General features: G+C 48.0%; 1 protein-coding gene across 1 annotated transcript; it reads right to left on the bottom strand.

Annotated features, from left to right (window-relative positions):
* Positions 1–13,574: 13,574 nt before the first annotated feature.
* LOC147084145 (uncharacterized) lies at positions 13,575–15,234 on the bottom strand. The gene has a single exon (XM_085979821.1). It carries the CDS (start codon positions 14,515–14,517, stop codon positions 13,690–13,692), a length of 828 nt encoding a protein of 275 aa, XP_085835947.1. The 5' UTR covers positions 14,518–15,234; the 3' UTR covers positions 13,575–13,689.
* Between the last annotated feature and the right edge of the window lie 3,179 nt (positions 15,235–18,413).

Here is an 18,413-nt window from a genome sequence, read left to right as displayed (position 1 = left end):
GGGGAATTGTGGGTGCTGCGGCCACCATTAGTCAGCGGCTGTCGGGAAGAGTTTTATTGCAGGTGACGGAAGTCGGTCCCTGGCCGCCTGTGTAGGTCTTTTTGTTGCAGCACTTTGAGCTGGAGTGGAGATGGAGGAGAAGCTGCTGGGTTTTCGATGGAATCTGGAACAGTACCCATTGGAGGGTAGCTAATGTTACCCCATTGTTCAAAAAAGGTGGTAGAGAGAAAACGGGGAATTACAGACCGGTAAGCCTGACATCGGTAGGGGGGAAAATGCTAGAGTCCATTATAAAAGATGTAATAGCAGAGCACTTGGAAAAAAGTGACAAGATCGGACAAAGTCAACATGGATTTACAAAAGGTAAATCGTGCTTGACTAATCTACTGGAATTTTTTGAGGATGTAACAAGTAAAATAGATAAGGGCGAACCAGTGGATGTGGTGTATTTGGACTTTCAGAAGGCTTTCGATAAAGTCCCACATAAGAGATTAGCATGTAAAGTTAAGGCACATGGGACTGGGGGGCAAGTTATTGACTTGGATAGAGAACTGGTTGGCAGACAGGAAGCAAAGACTTGGAATAAACGGGTCTTTTTCCGAGTGGCAGGCAGTGACTAGTGGGGTACCGCAGGGATCGGTCCTTGGGCCCCAGCTGTTCACAATATATATTAATGATCTAGACAAGGGAACTAGATGTAATATCTCCAAATTTGCAGATGACACAAAGCTGGGTGGGCGTGTGTGCTGTGAGGAGGATGCCGAGAAACTACAGGATGATTTGGACAGGTTGGGTGATTGGGCAGAAGCATGGCAGATGCAATATAATGTGGATAAATGTGAGGTTATCCACTTTGGTGCCAAAAACAGGAAGGCAGATTATTATCTGAATGGCAATAGATTAGGAGAAGGGGAAGTGCAACGAGACCTGGGTGTCCTTGTGTGCACAAGTCGTTGAAGGTAAGCATGCAGGTGCAGCAGGCGGTTAAGACGGCAAATGGTATGTTGGCCTTCATAGCGAGACGGTTTGAGTACAGGAGCAAGGATGTCTTGCTGCAGTTATACAGGGGCTTGGTGAGACCACATCTTGAGTATTGTGTGCAGTTTTGGTCGCCTTATCTGAGGAAGGATGTTCTTGCCATGGAAGGTGTCCAGCGAAGATTCACCAGGCTGATACCTGGGATGGCAGAAATTACGTATGAGGAGAGATTGGGTCGATTTGACTTGTTCTCGCTGGAGTTTAGAAGAATGAGAGGGGATCTCATTGAAACTTATAAAATTCTGGCAGGACTGGACACACTAGGTGCAGGGAGGATGTTCCCGATGGTCAGGGAATCCAGAACCAGGGGTCACAGTCTAAGGATAAGGGGTAGGCCTTTTAGGACAGAAATGAGGAGGAATTTCTTCACCCAGAGAGTGGTGAACCTGTGGAATTCTCTACCACAGAAGGCAGTAGAGGCCAATTCATTAAATATATTCAAGAAGGAGTTGGATATATTTCTTAAGGCTAAAGAGATCAAGGGGTATGGGGAGCAAGCAGGGACCGGGTACTGAACTTGGATGATCAGCCATGATTGCACTGAATGGCGGAGCAGTCTCGAGGGGCCGAATGGCCTACTCCTGCTCCTATCTTCTATGTTTCTATCTCTTATGCGGGACCTTATCGAAAGCCTTTTGAAAGTCCAAATACACCACATCCACTGGTTCTCCCTTATCTATTTTACCAGTTACATCCTCAAAAAATTCCAGTAGATTAGTCAAGCACGATTTACATTTTGTAAATCCATGTCGACTTTGTCCGATCCGGTCACTGTTTTCCAAGTGCTCTGCTATTACATCTTTTATAATGGACTCTAGCATTTTCCCCACAACCGATGTCAGGCTTACCGGTCTGTAATTCCCCGTTTTCTCTCTACCACCTTTTTTGAACAGTGGGGTAACATTAGCTACCCTCCAATCCATGGGTACTGTTCCAGAGTCTATCGAATTTTGGAAGATGACGAGCAATGCATCTACTAATTCTAGTGCCACTTCCTTAAGTACCATAAGGATGTAGATTATCTTCTATGTTTCTATGTATTCAATATTTCCTTGTAGCTGAAATTCTCTAGTCCTGGCAACATCTTTGTAAATCTCCCGTCTCGAGCAGTCACATCTTTCCTGCAATGGGGCGACCAGAACTGCACACAGCACTCTAGCCGGTGGCCTAACTGGTGGTTTTGTACAGTTCAAGCAGAACCTCCCTGCTCTTACATGATACAGAGAGAGGCACTATCCCTTTAAATACCTGGGGGGCACCCATTCCCCTTTAAATGGCCAAGCAATTGTTTTTGTTGAAAAGGGGCCGCAGTCCCCTTTGACCCCCCCCCCTCTCACCCACCACAAATACTCACAAGAGAGAGAGAGAGAGAGAGGAGGAAGAATGCTGGTCTTTGTCCCTTTAAAAGTGGCTGCCCACCAAAATGTTCACAGCACCAGGGCTCTTTGTTCTGGATAAAAGTCGAAAAGAGAAAAGGTTCACTTATTTTTAAATGTATGCAGTTGATGAACAGCCTTGCAATAAAGGTAATGCAAAGGAATAAACACTCACAAGCTGGTTTTTTTTCCACCCCCTCCTCCCCTTCCCTTTAACAGCTCCTGCAGACAATGAAAGCAGGAAAGCGGCCTGCAGCCCACCGAGGTCCCGCCCCCCTCCCTCCCGCGCCGCCATTGGTTGGAGGACCGTCAGCCCGCCCGGTCCTCCCAGCGTTTTCCGCGCTCCTGATTGGCGGGTGCCTCGCGTCAATCAACCCCCCCTCCGATTACGCGCTGACGCCAGCACGCAATGGCCAGGGGTCGGTTGGATCGGCGCACGCCACCGCAAGGTAAAAAAAGACACCCCACACAAATGAGGAAAAACAAAAATAATAATAATCGCACTTGAGAGGGGAGGAGGTTGGGGGAATTAATGAGTGTTTTCAATTTGTTTCGGAAATAAAGAAATTTGGAAAAGCTTCCCAACGGTGCGATGCGGGTTGCGCATGCGCTCCAGCCAGCCTTTGACTCCCCCACGTGGGCCCGGGGGCCGGACACGCCCACTTGCCTTCCCCTGCACCAATCACAGCGCGGGCCGGCGTTTCTATCAATCGTCACCTGTCAATCACCCTCCCTTCCCCCTCGTGGTGTCGATTGACAGCGGTGCCAGCCAATGAGGTGCAGGAAGGGGCGGGACCAGGGCTAGGACTGACAGCAAGCCTGAACTAACTCAATTAAATATCTGCATGCAGCCAAAAAAAAACTTTTATTTAGTCAGCCAAAAAACAGCAAAGCAAATAAGGTTTGCAGAGTCAGCAAAGGCTATTTTAAAGAATTATAGAGCAATATCGCAGGGATCGGTCCTAGGACCCCAGCTATTCACAATATATATTAATGATCTAGACAAGGGAACTAGATGTAATATTCCAAGTTTGCAGATGACACAAAGCTGGGTGGGCGTGTGTGCTGTGAGGAGGATGCAGAGAAACTCCAGGATGATTTGGACAGGTTGGGTGATTGGGCAGAAGCATGGCAGATGCAATATAACGTGGATAAATGCGAGGTTATCCACTTTGGTGTCAAAAACAGGAAGGCAGATTATTATCTGAACGGCAATAGATTGGGAGAAGGGGAAGTGCAACGAGACCTGGGCGTCCTTGTGCACCAGTCGCTGAAGGTAAGCATGCAGGTGCAGCAGGCGGTTAAGAAGGCAAATGGTATGTTGGCCTTCGTAGCGAGAGGGTTTGAGTACAGGAACAAGGATGTCTTGCTGCAGTTGTACAGGGCCTTGGTGAGACCACATCTTGAGTATTGTGTGCAGCTTTGGTCGCCTTATCTGAGGAAGCATGTTTTTGCCATGGAAGGAGTGCAGCGAAGATTCACCAGGCTGATACCTGGGATGGCAGGTATGACGTATGAGGAGAGATTGGGTCGATTGGGCTTGTACTCGCTGGAGTTTAGAAGAATGAGAGGGGATCTCATTGAAACGTATAAAATTCTAACAGGACTACGCAGACTAGATGCAGGAAGCATGTTCCCGATGGTCATGGAGTCCAGAACCAGGGGTCGCATAGAAACATTGAAGATAGGAGCAGGAGTAGGCCATTCGGCCCCTCGAGCCTGCTCCGCCATTCAATGAGATCATGGCTGATCATCCAAATTCAGTACCCTGTCCCTGCCTTCTCCCCATATCCCTTGATCCCTTTGGACTTAACAAATATATCTAACTCCTTCTTAAATACATTTAATGAATTGGCCTCAACTGCCTTGTGTGGTAGAGAATTCCACAGGTTCACCACTCTCTGTGTGAAGAAATTCCTCCTCATCTCTAAGTCTAAGGGTAAGGAGTAAGTCATTTAGGACAGAGGCCGTAGGCAGTAGGCCAATTCATTAAATATATTCAAGAAGGAGTTAGATAGGCTAAAGGGATCAAGGGTTATGGGGAAAAAGCAGGGACAGAGTACTGAATTTGGATGATCAGCCATGATCTCATTGAATGGCGGAGCAGGCTTGAGGGGCCGAATGGCCGACTCCTGTTCCTATCTTCTATGTTTCTTCTTTGTTTAATCTGAAGAACACGAGAGGGGGGAGGGAGTCCCTTTAAATGTGGAGGGGGTGGGTGTCCCTTTAAATGTGGAGGGGGTGGGTGTCCCTTTAAATGTGGAGGGGGTGGGTGTCCCTTTAAATGTGGAGGGGGTGGGTGTCCCTTTAAATGTGGAGAGGTGGGGCCGCGCATGCTCATTCGGCCCCCTCACCACAACATGAGGCTGCCAGTGCGCCTGCGCGGGGGCTCCGGGCAGCATACGGAAGGCCGGGCCCGGGGAAGAGGCGGAATCAGCGGCCGGGGTAAAGTCAAGTGTTGGGGAATCGATTTAAATCGAGGTGAGGGGGGGGAGCGGAGAGCGAGATTATAAAGTAAAATACGAGAAAAACCAAACCTGAGAGTCGGGTGGGCGGGACCTCCGCGGACGCTGAACGGAGCGGATTGAGCTGCGCGGGGTGGCGGAGTGAGCCGGAGCAATGTGATTCTGACTGACGGGAGCGATGACCAATAGGAAGAGGGCTGAGCTGGGCGGCCTGGTCCTCCAACCAATGGTAGCGCGGGTAGGGGGCGGGACCCCCCTCCCCAGCGCTGAGGCTGGGGCCCGTTTGTGACGTCATCAGAGGAAGAGGCCAGTCAGGTGGATGGAGGCCGGTAGCAAAATACTGCAGAAGCCTGACTTGCTGAGTTTTTCCAGCATTTTCTGTTAATAAAATTGCCTGACTTGCTGAGTTTTTCCAGCATTTTCTGTTAATAAAGAGCTTCCGGTCGCCTGTCATTTCAATTCACCGCTCCATTCCCACTCGGACCTCACCGTCCTTGGCCTCTTGTACTGTTCCACGGAAGCTCAACGTAAACTCGAGGAACAGCACCTCATCTTCCGATTAGGCAGTCTGCAGCCTTCCGGTCTCAATATCGAGTTCAACAATTTCAGATCATAACCTCGGCCCCCATTTCATTTTCACTTATATTGTTCCACTCCTTTCCTTTCCCCCCCCCCTTTCCTTTTGTTTCTCTCTCACACCTGGCAGCTATCTCTTGCCCTGCCAGTACACTTTACACCTAATCACAGCCTATTACCATCTCGTCTAGCTTCTAATCTCTTTTACTTCTTTTGGTTCTTTTATTCTTTTGTCCGATCGCAGCCCTGCCTTCGATCTAGTTCCTTTTCTCTCCAGTTTTGAAGAAGGGTCAAACCCGAAACGTCAACTCAAATTTTTCTCCACGGATGTTGCCTGACTTGCTGAGTTTTTCCAGCATTTTCTGTTGTTATTTTGGATGGAGGCCGGCCCGGCTCGGGCCTGTGACTGACGGGAGCTCTGACCAATAGGACGCGGGCTGCGGTGGGAGGACTGAACTGGGCGGCCTGGTCCTCCAACCAATGGCGGCGCGGCAAGGGGGCGGGGCCTCCTCTCCAGCTCAGGTGCGCTGGGGCCGATTGTGACGCGCTGTCCCCAGGTGAGAGCAGCTCAGTCAGCACAGAGTTGGGGCTGGAATCTGGGAGAGGGGCTACAGGCAGCGGGCCTGGCAAAGGGGCACAAGCTTCACAATACAAGCTGCTTTCAAATGCAAAATTGTTTCCTACGGACAGCCTTGGTCACTCTGCAAAAAAAAACTGTTTAACAATTCATCATAACTCCCCTGCTTTAGGAGAGGCATAGAGTGCGAAAGCAAGGAAGTTATGATGAAACTGTGTAAAAGACTGGAGTCAGCTGTGGCTCAGTGGATAGCAGAGTCAGAAGGTTGTAGGTTTAAATCCCGCTCCAGGGACTTGAGCATATAAAGCGAGGCTGACACTCCAGTGCGGTGCTGAGGGAGCGCCGCACTGTCGGAGGGGCAGTACTGAGGGAGTACCGCACTGTCGGAGGGGCAGTACTGAGGGAGCGCCGCACTGTCGGAGGGGCAGTGGTGCAGGAGTGCTGCACTGTTGGAGAGGCAGTACTGAGGGAGTGCTGTACTGTCAGAGGGGCAGTACTGAGGGAGCACCGCACAGTCGGAGGGGCAGTACTGAGGGAGCGCTGCGCTGTTGGAGGGGCAGTACTGAGGGAGCACTGCACTGTCGGGGGGCAGTACTGAGGGAGCGCCGCACTGTCGGAGAGGTAGTACTGAGGGAGTGCCGTATTGTCAGAGGGGCAGTGCTGAGGGAGCGCCGCACTGTCGGAGGGGCAGTACTGAGGGAGTACCGCACTGTCGGAGGGGCAGTACTGAGGGAGCGCCGCACTGTCGGAGGGGCAGTGGTGCAGGAGTGCTGCACTGTTGGAGAGGCAGTACTGAGGGAGTGCTGTACTGTCAGAGGGGCAGTACTGAGGGAGCACCGCACAGTCGGAGGGGCAGTACTGAGGGAGCGCTGCGCTGTTGGAGGGGCAGTACTGAGGGAGCACTGCACTGTCGGGGGGCAGTACTGAGGGAGCGCCGCACTGTCGGAGAGGTAGTACTGAGGGAGTGCCGTATTGTCAGAGGGGCAGTACTGAGGGAGCGCCGCACTGTCAGAGGCGCAGTAATGAAGGAACACCGCATTTTCGGAGGTGCAGTACTGAGGGAGGGGCAGTACTGAGGGAGTGCTGCACTGTCGGAGGGGCAGTGCTGCGGGAGAGCCACATTGTCGGAGGGGCAGTAATGAAGGAGCGCTGCAGTGTCGGAGGTGCCGTCCTATGGATGAGACGTTAAACCGAGGCCCCATCTGCCCCCTCAGTTGGATGTAAAAGATCCCGTGGTGCTATTTTGAAGAAGTTATCCCCGGTGTTTTGAGCCCAATATTTATCCCTCAATCAACATGACAAAAAAACACGATCTGGTCATTATCACATTGCTGTTTGTGGGAGCTTGCTGTGCGCAAATTGGCTGCCACGTTTCCCACATTACAACAGTGACTACATTTCAAAAGTACTTCATTGGCTGTAAAGCGCTTTGGGATGTCCGGTGGTCGTGAAAGGCAGTTAAGAAGGCAAATGGTATGCTGGCCTTCATTACAAGAGGATTTGAATACAGGAGTAAAGAAGTCTTACTCCAATTATATCTTCTTTCTTCTTAGGCAGTCCCTCGGAACTGAGGATGACTTGCTTCCACATTAAAAATGAGTTCTCAGGTGTAAGGGTAAACCGGGAGAGCTTCTTCTCCCCGAGACGGACCCTCTGATATAAAGGGTCGACTGGATCCATGTTTATCTGTAATTTAAACAGAGGTCAGGTCGTCTTCCGAGCTCTTTCCCCTAGAGGAGCGGGTAGAATGGGGGTCTTTAGTGTTAAATGGTTTCACCTGGGTCCATTGCTTCCATCGCATACCCATCGGTTCCTGTAGACAAACACACGTATCACTTGTCATTAATACAGTACATGGCCCCATCCAACGGGCCCCATTCCCTTTCTTCCGATAACTTGCGTCATTACTTGTTGACCTATTCTGGGCAACTCGTCTGGTTTAAGTCCAGCATTCTGCCTTTCTAGATCTTTAATCTGTTGTTGGTTCCTTCTTTATTTAGTGCTTGTACCTCCTGATTTAGTTGTACTAAGTATTGCCTTAATCTGTCTTGCACTGGTCCTGGTCTTAAATACATACTTTAGTTCTGTCTTCACAAAGGAGGACACAAGTAACCTCCCAGAGATGTCGGGGAACATAGGGTCTAATGAAAGGGAGGAACTGAATGAAATCAGTATTGGTAGGGAAATGGTGTTAGGGAAATTGATGGGATTGAAGGCCGATAAATCCCCAGGGACTGATAATCTACATCCTAGGGTACTTAAGGAAGTGGCCCAAGAACTAGTCGATGCATTGCTGGTCATCTTCCAAAATTCGATAGACTCAGTTCTCTATCCAAGTCAGTACCTTGCCCCCAATTCCATATGCCTTAACTTTACACCCTAATCTCTTATGCGGGACCTTATCAAAAGCTTTCTCAAAGTCCAAATACACCACATCCACTGGTTCTCCCTTATCTATTTTACCAGTTACATCCTCAAAAAATTGCAGTAGATTAGTCAAGCACAATCCCCAGGCCCGGATGAAATGTATCCCAGACTGTTAAGAGAAGCAAGAGAGGAAATAGCAGAGGCTCTGACCATCATTTTCCAATCCTCTCTGGCTACAGGGGTGGTGCCGGAGGACTGGAGGACTGCTAACGTGGTACCGTTGATTAAAAAGGGAGAAAGGGATAGACCGAGTAATTACACGCCAGTCAGCCTAACCTCGGTGGTGGGAAAATTATTGGAAAAGATTCTGAGGGACAGGATAAATCTTCATTTAGAAAAATGCAGATTAATCAGGGACAGTCAGCGTGGATTTGTTAAGGGAAGGTCGTGTCTGACTAACTTGGTTGCATTTTTGAGGAGGTAAGAAGGAGGGTTGATGAGGGTAGTGTGTTTGATGTAGTCTATATGGATTTTAGCAAGGCTTTTGATAAGGTCCTGCATGGTAGACTGGTCATGAAAGTAAAAGCCCATTGGATCCAAGGCAAAGTGGCAAGTTGGATCCAAAATTGGATCAGAGGCAGGAAACAAAGGGTAAAGGTCGAAGGGTGTTTTTGTGACTGGAAGGCTGTTTCCAGTGGGGTTCCACAGGGCTCAGTACTGGGCCCTTTGCTTTTTGTGGTATATATCAATGATTTGGACTTGAATGTAGGAAGTATGATTAAGAAGTTTGCAGATGATGCAAAAGTTGGCCGTGTGGTTGATAATGAAGAAGAAAGCTGCAGACTGCAGGAAGATATCAATGGACTGGTCAGGTGGGCAGAACAGTGGCAAATGGAATTGAATCTGGAGAAGTGTGAGGTGATGCATTTGGGGAGGGCTAACAAGGCAAGGGAATACACTTTAAATGGTAGGACACTGAGAAGTGCAGAGGATCAGAGGGACCTTGGAGTGCATGTCCACAGATCCCTGAAGGTAGCAGGACAGGTAGATAAGGTGGTTAAGAAGGCACACGGGATACTTGCCTTTATTAGCCGAGGCACAGAATATAAGAGCAGGGAGGTTATGCTTGAACTGTATAAAACACTAGTTAGGCCGCAGCTAGAACACTGCGTGCAGTTCTGGTCACCACATTACAGGAAGGATGTGATTGCACTAGAGGGGGTGCAGAGGAGATTTACGAGGATGTGGCCTGGGCTGGGGAATTTTAGCTATGAGGAAAGATTGGATAGGCTGGGGTTGTTTTCTTTGGAACAGAGGAGGCTGAGGGGAGACCTAATTGAGGTGTATAAAATTATGTGGGGCCGAGATCGAGTGGATAGGAAGGACCTATTTCCCTTAGCAGAAGGGTCAATAACCAGGGGGCACAGATTTAAAGTAATTGGTCGGAGGTTTAGAGGGGAATTGAGGAGAAATTCTTTCACCCAGAGGGTGGTGGGGGTCTGGAACTCACTGCCTGAAAGGGTGGTAGAGCCAGAAACTCTCATCACATTTAAAAAGTACTTGGCTATGCACTTGAAGTGCCGTAACCTACAAGGCTACGGGCCAAGTGCTGGAAAGTGGGATTAGGGTGGATAGCTCTTTGTCGGCCGGCACGGACAAGATGGGCCGAATGGCCTCCTTCTGTGCTGTTCATTTCTATGATTCTATGCTTCATTGATCATCCCATTCCCAAGCTGACTCTGTGTTAACACCTCAGACGAGCCGTCCCACGTAGGGTGACTCCCTCAACCTGTTCTCCCGGTTACAGAACCAGTTTGTCTCTCTCAGGAATGCCCAAGGCTCTGTTGTCTGGGCACCAACTCACTCGTGACCTCACATGTTGCAACAAGTCTGCTGCCTGAGCAGTTTGCAGTGTTATTAGGTCTGTAGGTCTCTTAGCAACCACCTCCCTTATCAAGGCAAAGGGCTCATCTCCTGACTTTGGGTGTTATCATTCCAAACTTCAGCATTCTCTGTCTTTTAGCTTCAATCTGTCTGTGTCCACCCAGTGACAACACTGAGCTCCTCCCTCCAACCACTGACACTCGCCCTCTTGCTGAGAAAGAAAGACTTGCATTTATATAGTGCCTTTCACAACCCCAGGATGTCCCAGAGTGCTTTACAGCCAATGAAGAACTTCTGAAGTGTAGCCACTGTTGTAATGTAGGAAACACGGCAGCCAATTAGTGCACAGCAAGCTCCCACAAACAGCAATGTGACAATGACCAGATAATCTATTTCAGTGATGTTGATTGAGGGATAAATATTGGCCCCAGGACACCGGGGAGAACTCCCCTGCTCTTCTTCAGTGTAGTGCCATGGGATCATTGACATCCACCTGAAAGAGCAGACAGGGGCCTCGGTTTAACATCTCATCCGAAAGACGGCACCTCTGACAGTGCAGCACTCTCTCAGTACTGGAGTGTCAGCCTAGATTTTTATGCTCAAGTCTCTGGACTGGGACTTGAACCCACGACCTTCTGACTCAGAGGTGAGAGTGCTGCCCACTGAGCTAAAGTGCCTGGAGCTAAGCCAGCTGGGATACTTGACATAGGATTACATCGGATATACGGCACAGAAACAGGCCATTCGGCCCAACCAGTCCATGCCGGTGTTTATGCTCCACTCGAGCCTCCTCCCGTCTTTCCTCATCTAAATCTATCAGCATAACCCTCGATTCCCTTCTCCCTCATATGCTTGTCTAGCCTCCCCTTAAATACATCGATACTATTCGCTTCAACCACTCCCTGTGGCAGCGAGTTCCACATTCTCACCACTCTCTGGGTAAAGAAGTTTCTGCTGAATTCCCTATTGGATTTCTTGGTGACTATCTTATATTGAGGCCTCTAGTTATGCTCTTCCCCACAAGTGGAAACATTCTCTCTGTATCCACTCTATCAACATTTTTCATAATTTTAAAGACCTCTATTAGGTCACCCCTCAGCCTTCTTTTTTCAACAGAAAAGAGACCCAGCCTGTTCATCCTTTCCTGATATGTATACCCTCGCATTTCTGGTATCACCCTTGTAAATCTTCTCTGCACCCTCTCCAGTGCCTCTATATCCTTTTTATAATATGGTGACCAGAACTGTACGCAGTGCTCTAAGTGTGGTCTAACCAAGGTTCGATACAGGTTTAGCATAACTTCACTACTTTTCAATTCTATACCTCAAGAAATAAACCCTAGTGTTTGGTTTTTATGGCCTTGCTAACCTGTGTCGCAACTTTTAGTGATTTGTGTATTTGTACTCCGAGATCCCTTTGTTCCTCTACCCCACCTAGACTCGCACCCTCCAAGTGGTAAGTGACCTCCCCATTCTTCATACCGAAATGTAATACCTCACATTTATCTGTTCAGCCTTGGTCACTCTGCAAAAACTCTGAAATGTTTAATAATGAAATCAGGGAGTCAAAAAGCTCAGGTGAGGCAGTTTAAAAAGACAGTCCCTGACCAGAGATTGCTGGATGCTGACACTCGGTGCTCACGAGGATAGAATGTCCCATTCCCCAGGCACGGACATCCAGCACCTCGATCACAGCAAAAATTCACAAAACACTGGCAATACAACTTGGAGCAGAGATGGTTAAGTGGAGCTGTGATTGAGGTGCTCAAAATTATGAGGGGTTTTGATCGAGCAAACAAGGAGAAGCTGTTGTCACTGGCAGGAGGGTCGGTAACGAGAGGATACAGATTTCAGATCATTGGCAAAAGAATCGAGAGAGGAAATGAGGAGACTTTTTTTGCACAGCGAATTGAGATGATCTGGAATGCACTGCCTGAATGGGAGGTGGAAGCAGATTCAATAGTAACTTTCAAAAGGGAATTGGATATATGCTAAAAGCAGAAATTTGCAGGGGCTGTGGGGAAAGAGCAGGGCAGTGGGACTAATTGCATCGCTCTTTCAGAGAGCCGGCACCAAAACGATGGGCTGAAAGGCATCCTACTGTGCTCTATGATTCTATAACATCAGCTTCTCTCTGCTCACTAGTACGGAGAGAACAGGGAATAATCTTTAAATCCAGCCCAGTTATTGGGGTTATAATTTTAACAAGCCCCAGTTGTCTGAATTAACACGGTTCAGTCCTGGATGTGATTAAAGGCATCGGAAACAGTGGAATCGACCCACTGCAGTCACACTGTGGACCCTCTGGTGTGTCAGCGGGTGGGATACACCAGGGAATCCCTTTCCACACACTGAGGTTGACTCTAATGATCGGGAGTCCTAGGGTTTCGGATACCAGATAATCAAGCTCACAAGAACACAAATTGTCTCTCCAGACTTTATTAAGAGCGCTGCATAACACAGATCGGGTGATAATTCCCTCAATCTGGGGAATAGAAGTACAGTGGATTCACGCGCGATCTTCTCGAGTCTGTTCCAACTGACAACGGCTTAAGTGGCCTGTTCTTATACACAAGCTTGGTTACCGCTCAGGAAATGGGATTGTTTGGACCCGTCTGTTGACCGCCTCCTGAACTCCTGCTAATTCAGGGAATTTAGTCCATCTGTGACTAGACTATAACCACAAGCCCGTCTGGTTATCACACCTATACGGTCCGTGAGGTTATCAGATTCACACCCAGACGTTGTGCCTTTAGTTGTCTGGCACTTCATCCCATAACACAGGTACAGGGGCTCAGTAATGTTTCATTCATCAGAAAAAGACAAAGTACAACAACATACTGGGCAGCTTAACAGAATCTCATCATATTTATGTGGCTATAAATATAAAAGTCACTAATAAATCCAGGAGGGAATTCAGGAGGAACTTTTTTACCCAGAGAATGGTGAACTCGCTACCACAGGGAGTAGTTGAGGTGAACAGCACAGATGGATTTATGAGGAAGCCACACAAGGGAGAAAGGAATGGGAGGAGATGTTGATCGGGTTAATTGAAGTAGGGTGGGTGTGGGGCATAAACACTGGTATGGACCAGTTGGGCCGAGTGGCCTGTTTCTGTGCTGTACATTCTATGTAACACCATGAACAGTCAAAAGAAGGGAATCATCAGCACAACAGTCTTAAAGATTAAACAGCAGTCCAAGAATTTATAAAACATTCATCCATTCCATGTTCATGTCACCCCAGCTGTCTACGGGGCTCTGCGCTACAGAACAATGTGAACTTGCTGGTGTCTCAGTAGGTGCGATGACCGAGTGAATCCTTTGCCACACACAGAGCAGGTGAACAGTCTCTTTCCTTCTCTCTCCAGCTGGTGTCTCTTCAGGCCCTTTGAACATATAAATGTCTTACCAGTCAGAACTTTTAAATGGTTTCTCATCGGTGTGAACTTGCTGGTGTGTCAGCAGGTGGGATGACTGAGTGAATCCCTTCCCACACACGGAGCAGGTGAACGGCCTCTCCCCAGTGTGAACTCGCTGGTGTCCATTCAAAATCCCAGCGCTTTTAAAGCTCTTCCCACAGACAGAACATGTAAACGGTCTCTCATCGGTGTGAACTTGCTGGTGTTGCTTCAGATCCCCAGAGGTTTTAAAGCTCTTCCCACAGTCAGAACATTTAAATGGTCTCTCATCAGTGTGAACTCGCTGGTGTGTCAACAGGTGGGATGACCGAGTGAATCCCTTCCCACACACGGAGCAAGTGAATGGCCTCTCCCCAGTGTGAACTCGCTGGTGTCCGTTCAGATTCCTGGAGCTTTTAAAGCTCATCCCACAGACAGGACATGTAAATGGTCTCTGATCGGTGTGAACTTGCTGGTGTACCTTCAGTTCCCCAGAGGTTTTAAAGCTCTTCCCACAGGCAGAACAGTTAAATGGTCTCTCATCAGTGTGATATCCGTGGTGTCGCAACAGGTGGGATAACTGAGTGAATTCCTTCCCACACACGGAGCAGGTGAACGGTCTCTCCCCAGTGTGAACTCGCTGGTGTGTCAGTAGGTGGGATGGCCGAGTGAATCCCTTCCCACACACAGAGCAGGTGAACGGTCTCTCCCCAGTGTGAACTCGCTGGTGTGTCAGTAGGTGGGATGGCCGAGTGAATCCCTTCCCACACACAGAGCAGATGAATGGCCTCTTTCCTGCTCTCTCCAGCTGGTTTCCCTTCAGCTCCTGGGACATTTGAAAGCTTTTCCCACAGTCGGAATGTTTCACCGGCCTCTCCCCAGTGTGAACTCGCTGGTGCGCCAGCAGATTCGAGGACCGAGTGAATCACTTCCCACACACGGAGCAGGTGAACAGAATCTCTCCTGCTCTCTCCAGCTGGTGTCTCTTCAGATCCTGGGACCTTTTAAATCTCTTCCCACAGTCAGAACATTTAATCGGTCTCTCATCACTATGAACAAGCTGGTGTCTCAGGAGGGTGGCAGAATGAGAATCACTTCAAAAACATGGAGCAGGTCAACGGTCTCTCATCGGTGTGGACAAGCTGGTGTCTCAGCAGCACGGAGGGTGCAATTAATCCCTGCCCACACACGGAGCGGGTTAAAGATCTCTCTCTCGTGTGAACTTGCTAGTGTATCATCGGAGCGGATGGCTGAGTGAATCCTTTCCCACACACAGGTCCCGGGTTCCCCCCAGTGTGTCGCCACTGATGTCGCTTCAGGTATTTGTAGATTTTGAAGCTCTTTCAGAACATTTAAGAGTTTTCTCCCCAGTGTGAACTCACGGGTGTGCCAGCAGATTGGAGGAGCGACTGAATCAGGTCCTGAGGAATCACGTAACTCTCAGATCTTGAGGTGATGTTTGGTTTGAGCTTCCTGTCTGTAAATGCTCCACTTCTATAACCCTGTAAGAGGAGTGTAGAAAGGGTAAGGGGGGAGCAGGAACTTTTTTGGCTTATTTTGCCTCGAAGAACAAACAGGGCAGTGCCGGTCCCACTGGGATTCTGTTGGTTTAAGAAGAGTAAAGTAAAGCAAGGTTACACTGCAGTAGGAGTAAATTGGCACAGCAGGCAGTGGAAACCAGTTTTCTAACCAATCAGCAGGGTTGACTCACTTGGCTGTAAACAAACGGTATAAAAAGACCAGTGTAAGCACTGAGTGTGAGTCAGCAGAGAGTGCTGTGAGTTTGGGTAAGTGCGAGTTAGGGTAAGTGGGGTGTTAGGTGCTCTTTTCAAACTTTAACTCTGTGGGTTGTAGTTAATAAGGCCTTTCTGGTGCAGAGTGACTGTTGGTAAACCAATTAACTGGTGTAATTAGAGGGATTGATTTAATTTAAATCCAATTAATTAAAGGGGATACTAGCAACTAAAATCAGGCAGAGGGTGTCCATAACTAACAATAAAAAATGTAATTAATTACATAGAATGGAGCAGGTGATGTGTTACTGTTGCGAGATGTGGGAGCCGGTGAACCCCATTGAGGCTTATGGTGATTACGTCTGTGACAAGTGTCTGCTGCTACAGGAACTCCAGCTCCGTGTTGGTGAGCTGGAGTCTGAGCTTCAGACACTGTGACACATCAGGGAAGGGGAGAAGTACCTGGACTCTGTGTTTCAGGGAGGTGGTCACACCTATGAAGTTAATTAATTCAGATGTAGCCCATGGTCAGGGACAGGACGGTGTGACTAAGAGTGAGGCAGGTACGGGGATCCAGGAGGTAGTGTTGGAGGAGCCGCAGCCCTTGCTCTTGTCCAACAGGTTCAAGGTTCTTATTCCCTGTGGGGACAGGAGCAGGGACTGCAGGGAGGATGAGCAACCTGGCCACAGCACCGTGGAACAGGGGGCCATTCAAGAGGGGGGAGTAAATAGAAATGTTGTAGTGGTAGGGGATAGTATTATTAGGGGGATAGATAGAGTTCTCTGCAGCCGAGAGCGAGAGTCCTGAAGGCTGTGTTGCCTACCCGGTGCCAGGGTTAAGGACATCTCCTCTGGGCTGGAAAGAAACTTGCAGTGGGAGGGGGTGGATCCAGTTGTCGTGGTCCATGTTGGTACAAACGACGTAGATAGGACTAGGAAGCCGGTTCTGTTAAAGGAGTATGAGCAGCTAGGGGTCAAATTAAAAAAACAGAACCGCAAGGGTAATAATCTCTGGATTATTACCTGAGCCACGAGCGAATTTGGCTAGGACAAATAAAATTAGAGAGTTAAATGCGTGGCTCAAAGACTGGTGTGGGAGAAATGGGTTTTGCTTCCTGGGACACTGGCACCAGTACTGGGGCAGGAGGGAGCTGTTCCGTTGGGACGGGCTTCACTTGGCCAGTGCTGGGGCTAGAGTCCTGGTGGATCATATAACTAGGGCTGTACAGAGGGCTTTAAACTAACTAGTGGGGGGGAGGTTCCTAGAGAGCAAATAATAAAAATGACAATAGAGAAGGCCATAGACTTAGGTAGCAGTGGGGAAATTAAAAACCAGAGCGTGTCAGGAAGGGGCAGAAGGTATGGAGTAAAAGGTAAAGTAATAAAAAGGGCAAAAGCAGGAACTAAGTGTCACAAAACATATTTGAAAGTTCTCTATCTGAATGCACGTAGCATTCGTAACAAAATAGACGAGTTAATGGCACAAATAACTACATATGGGTATGATCTTGTGGCCATTACTGAAACATGGCTGCAGGGTGACAATGCCTGGGAATTAAACATACCAGGTTATTTAATGATCAGGAAGGACAGGCAGGAAGGAAGGGGAGGTGGGGTGGCTATGTTAATAAAGGAAGGAATCACTGTAATACAGAGAAATTATATTGGGTCAAAAGATCAGGATAATGAAACAGTTTGGGTGGAGGTAAGGAATAATAAGGGGGAAAAAACACTAGTGGGCGTAGTCTATAGGCCTCCGAACAGTGGCAACTCTGTTGGACGGAGTATCAATCAGGAAATAGTTGAGGCTTGTAATAAGGGAACATCTATAATTATGGGGGATTTTAACTATCATATTAATTGTACAAATCAAATTGGGCAGGGCTGCCTTGAGGATGAGTTCATTGAGTGTATTAGGGATGGGTTTCTTGAGCAGTATGTAACTGAACCGACCAGGGGGCAAGCAACCTTAGATCTGGTCCTGTGTAACGAGACAGGATCAATTAAAAATGTCCTAGTAAAGGATCCCCTTGGAATGAGTGACCATAACATGGTTGAATTCCATATTCAATTAGAGGGTGAAAAGGTTGGATCTCAAACAAGCGTGCTAAGCTTGAATAAAGGAGACTATGAAGGTATGAGAGCGGAATTGAGTAGAGTGGATTGGGAAAATAGATTAAAGGGTAAGACGATACATGATCAGTGGTGTACATTTAAGGAGTTATTTTACAACTTCCAAAAAATATATATTCCACTGAGAAGAAAAGGGTGTAAAAGAAAAGACAGCCATCCATGGATAAGTAAAGAAATTAAGGATAGTATTCGACTAAAAACAAGGGCATATAAGGCAGCCAAATCTAGTGGGAGGATAGAGGATTGGGAAAACTTTAAAAGACAGCAAAAAATAACAAAAAGATTGATTAAGAAAGGGAAGATAGATTATGAAAGTAAATTAGCAAAAAATATAAAAACAGATAGTAAGAGTTTTTATAGTTATATAAAAAGAAAAAGGGTGGCTGAAGTAAATGTTGGTCCCTTAGAGGATGAGACCGGGAAATTAATGGTGGGAAATATGGAGATGGCAAAAACACTGAATGAATATTTTATATCAGTCTTTACAGTAGAGGACACTAAGAATATCCCAACACTGGACAAACAGGGGGCTAAAAGGGGGGGGGGGGGAGGAGGGGGAGGAGCTAAACACGATCAAAATCACAAAGGAAGTGGTACTCGGTAAAATAATGGGACTCAAGGCAGATAAATCACCTGGACCTGATGGCTTACATCCTAGGGTCTTGAGGGAAGTGGCGGTCGGGATTGTGGATGCATTGGTAATAATTTTCCAAAACTCCCTGGACTCGGCAAAGGTCCCGGCAGACTGGAAAACTGCTAATGTAACACTCTTATTTAAAAAGGGCAGTAGACAGAAGGCTGGAAACTATAGACCGGTTAGCCTAACATCTGTGGTAGGTAAAATTTTGGAGTCCATTATTGAGGA

This window comes from Somniosus microcephalus, unplaced genomic scaffold (genome assembly GCF_052327205.1).
Source record: "Somniosus microcephalus isolate GS21.2 unplaced genomic scaffold, FLI_Smic_1.0 scaffold1, whole genome shotgun sequence".
Classification (NCBI taxonomy): Eukaryota; Metazoa; Chordata; class Chondrichthyes; order Squaliformes; family Somniosidae; genus Somniosus; species Somniosus microcephalus.
This window is presented reverse-complemented; position numbering and strand designations above follow the sequence as displayed.

Coding starts and splice junctions, on each gene's coding strand:
- LOC147084145 (XM_085979821.1), bottom strand. CDS start 14,517: ATGTCCCAGGAGCTGAAGGGAAACCAGCTGGAGAGAGCAGGAAAGAGG.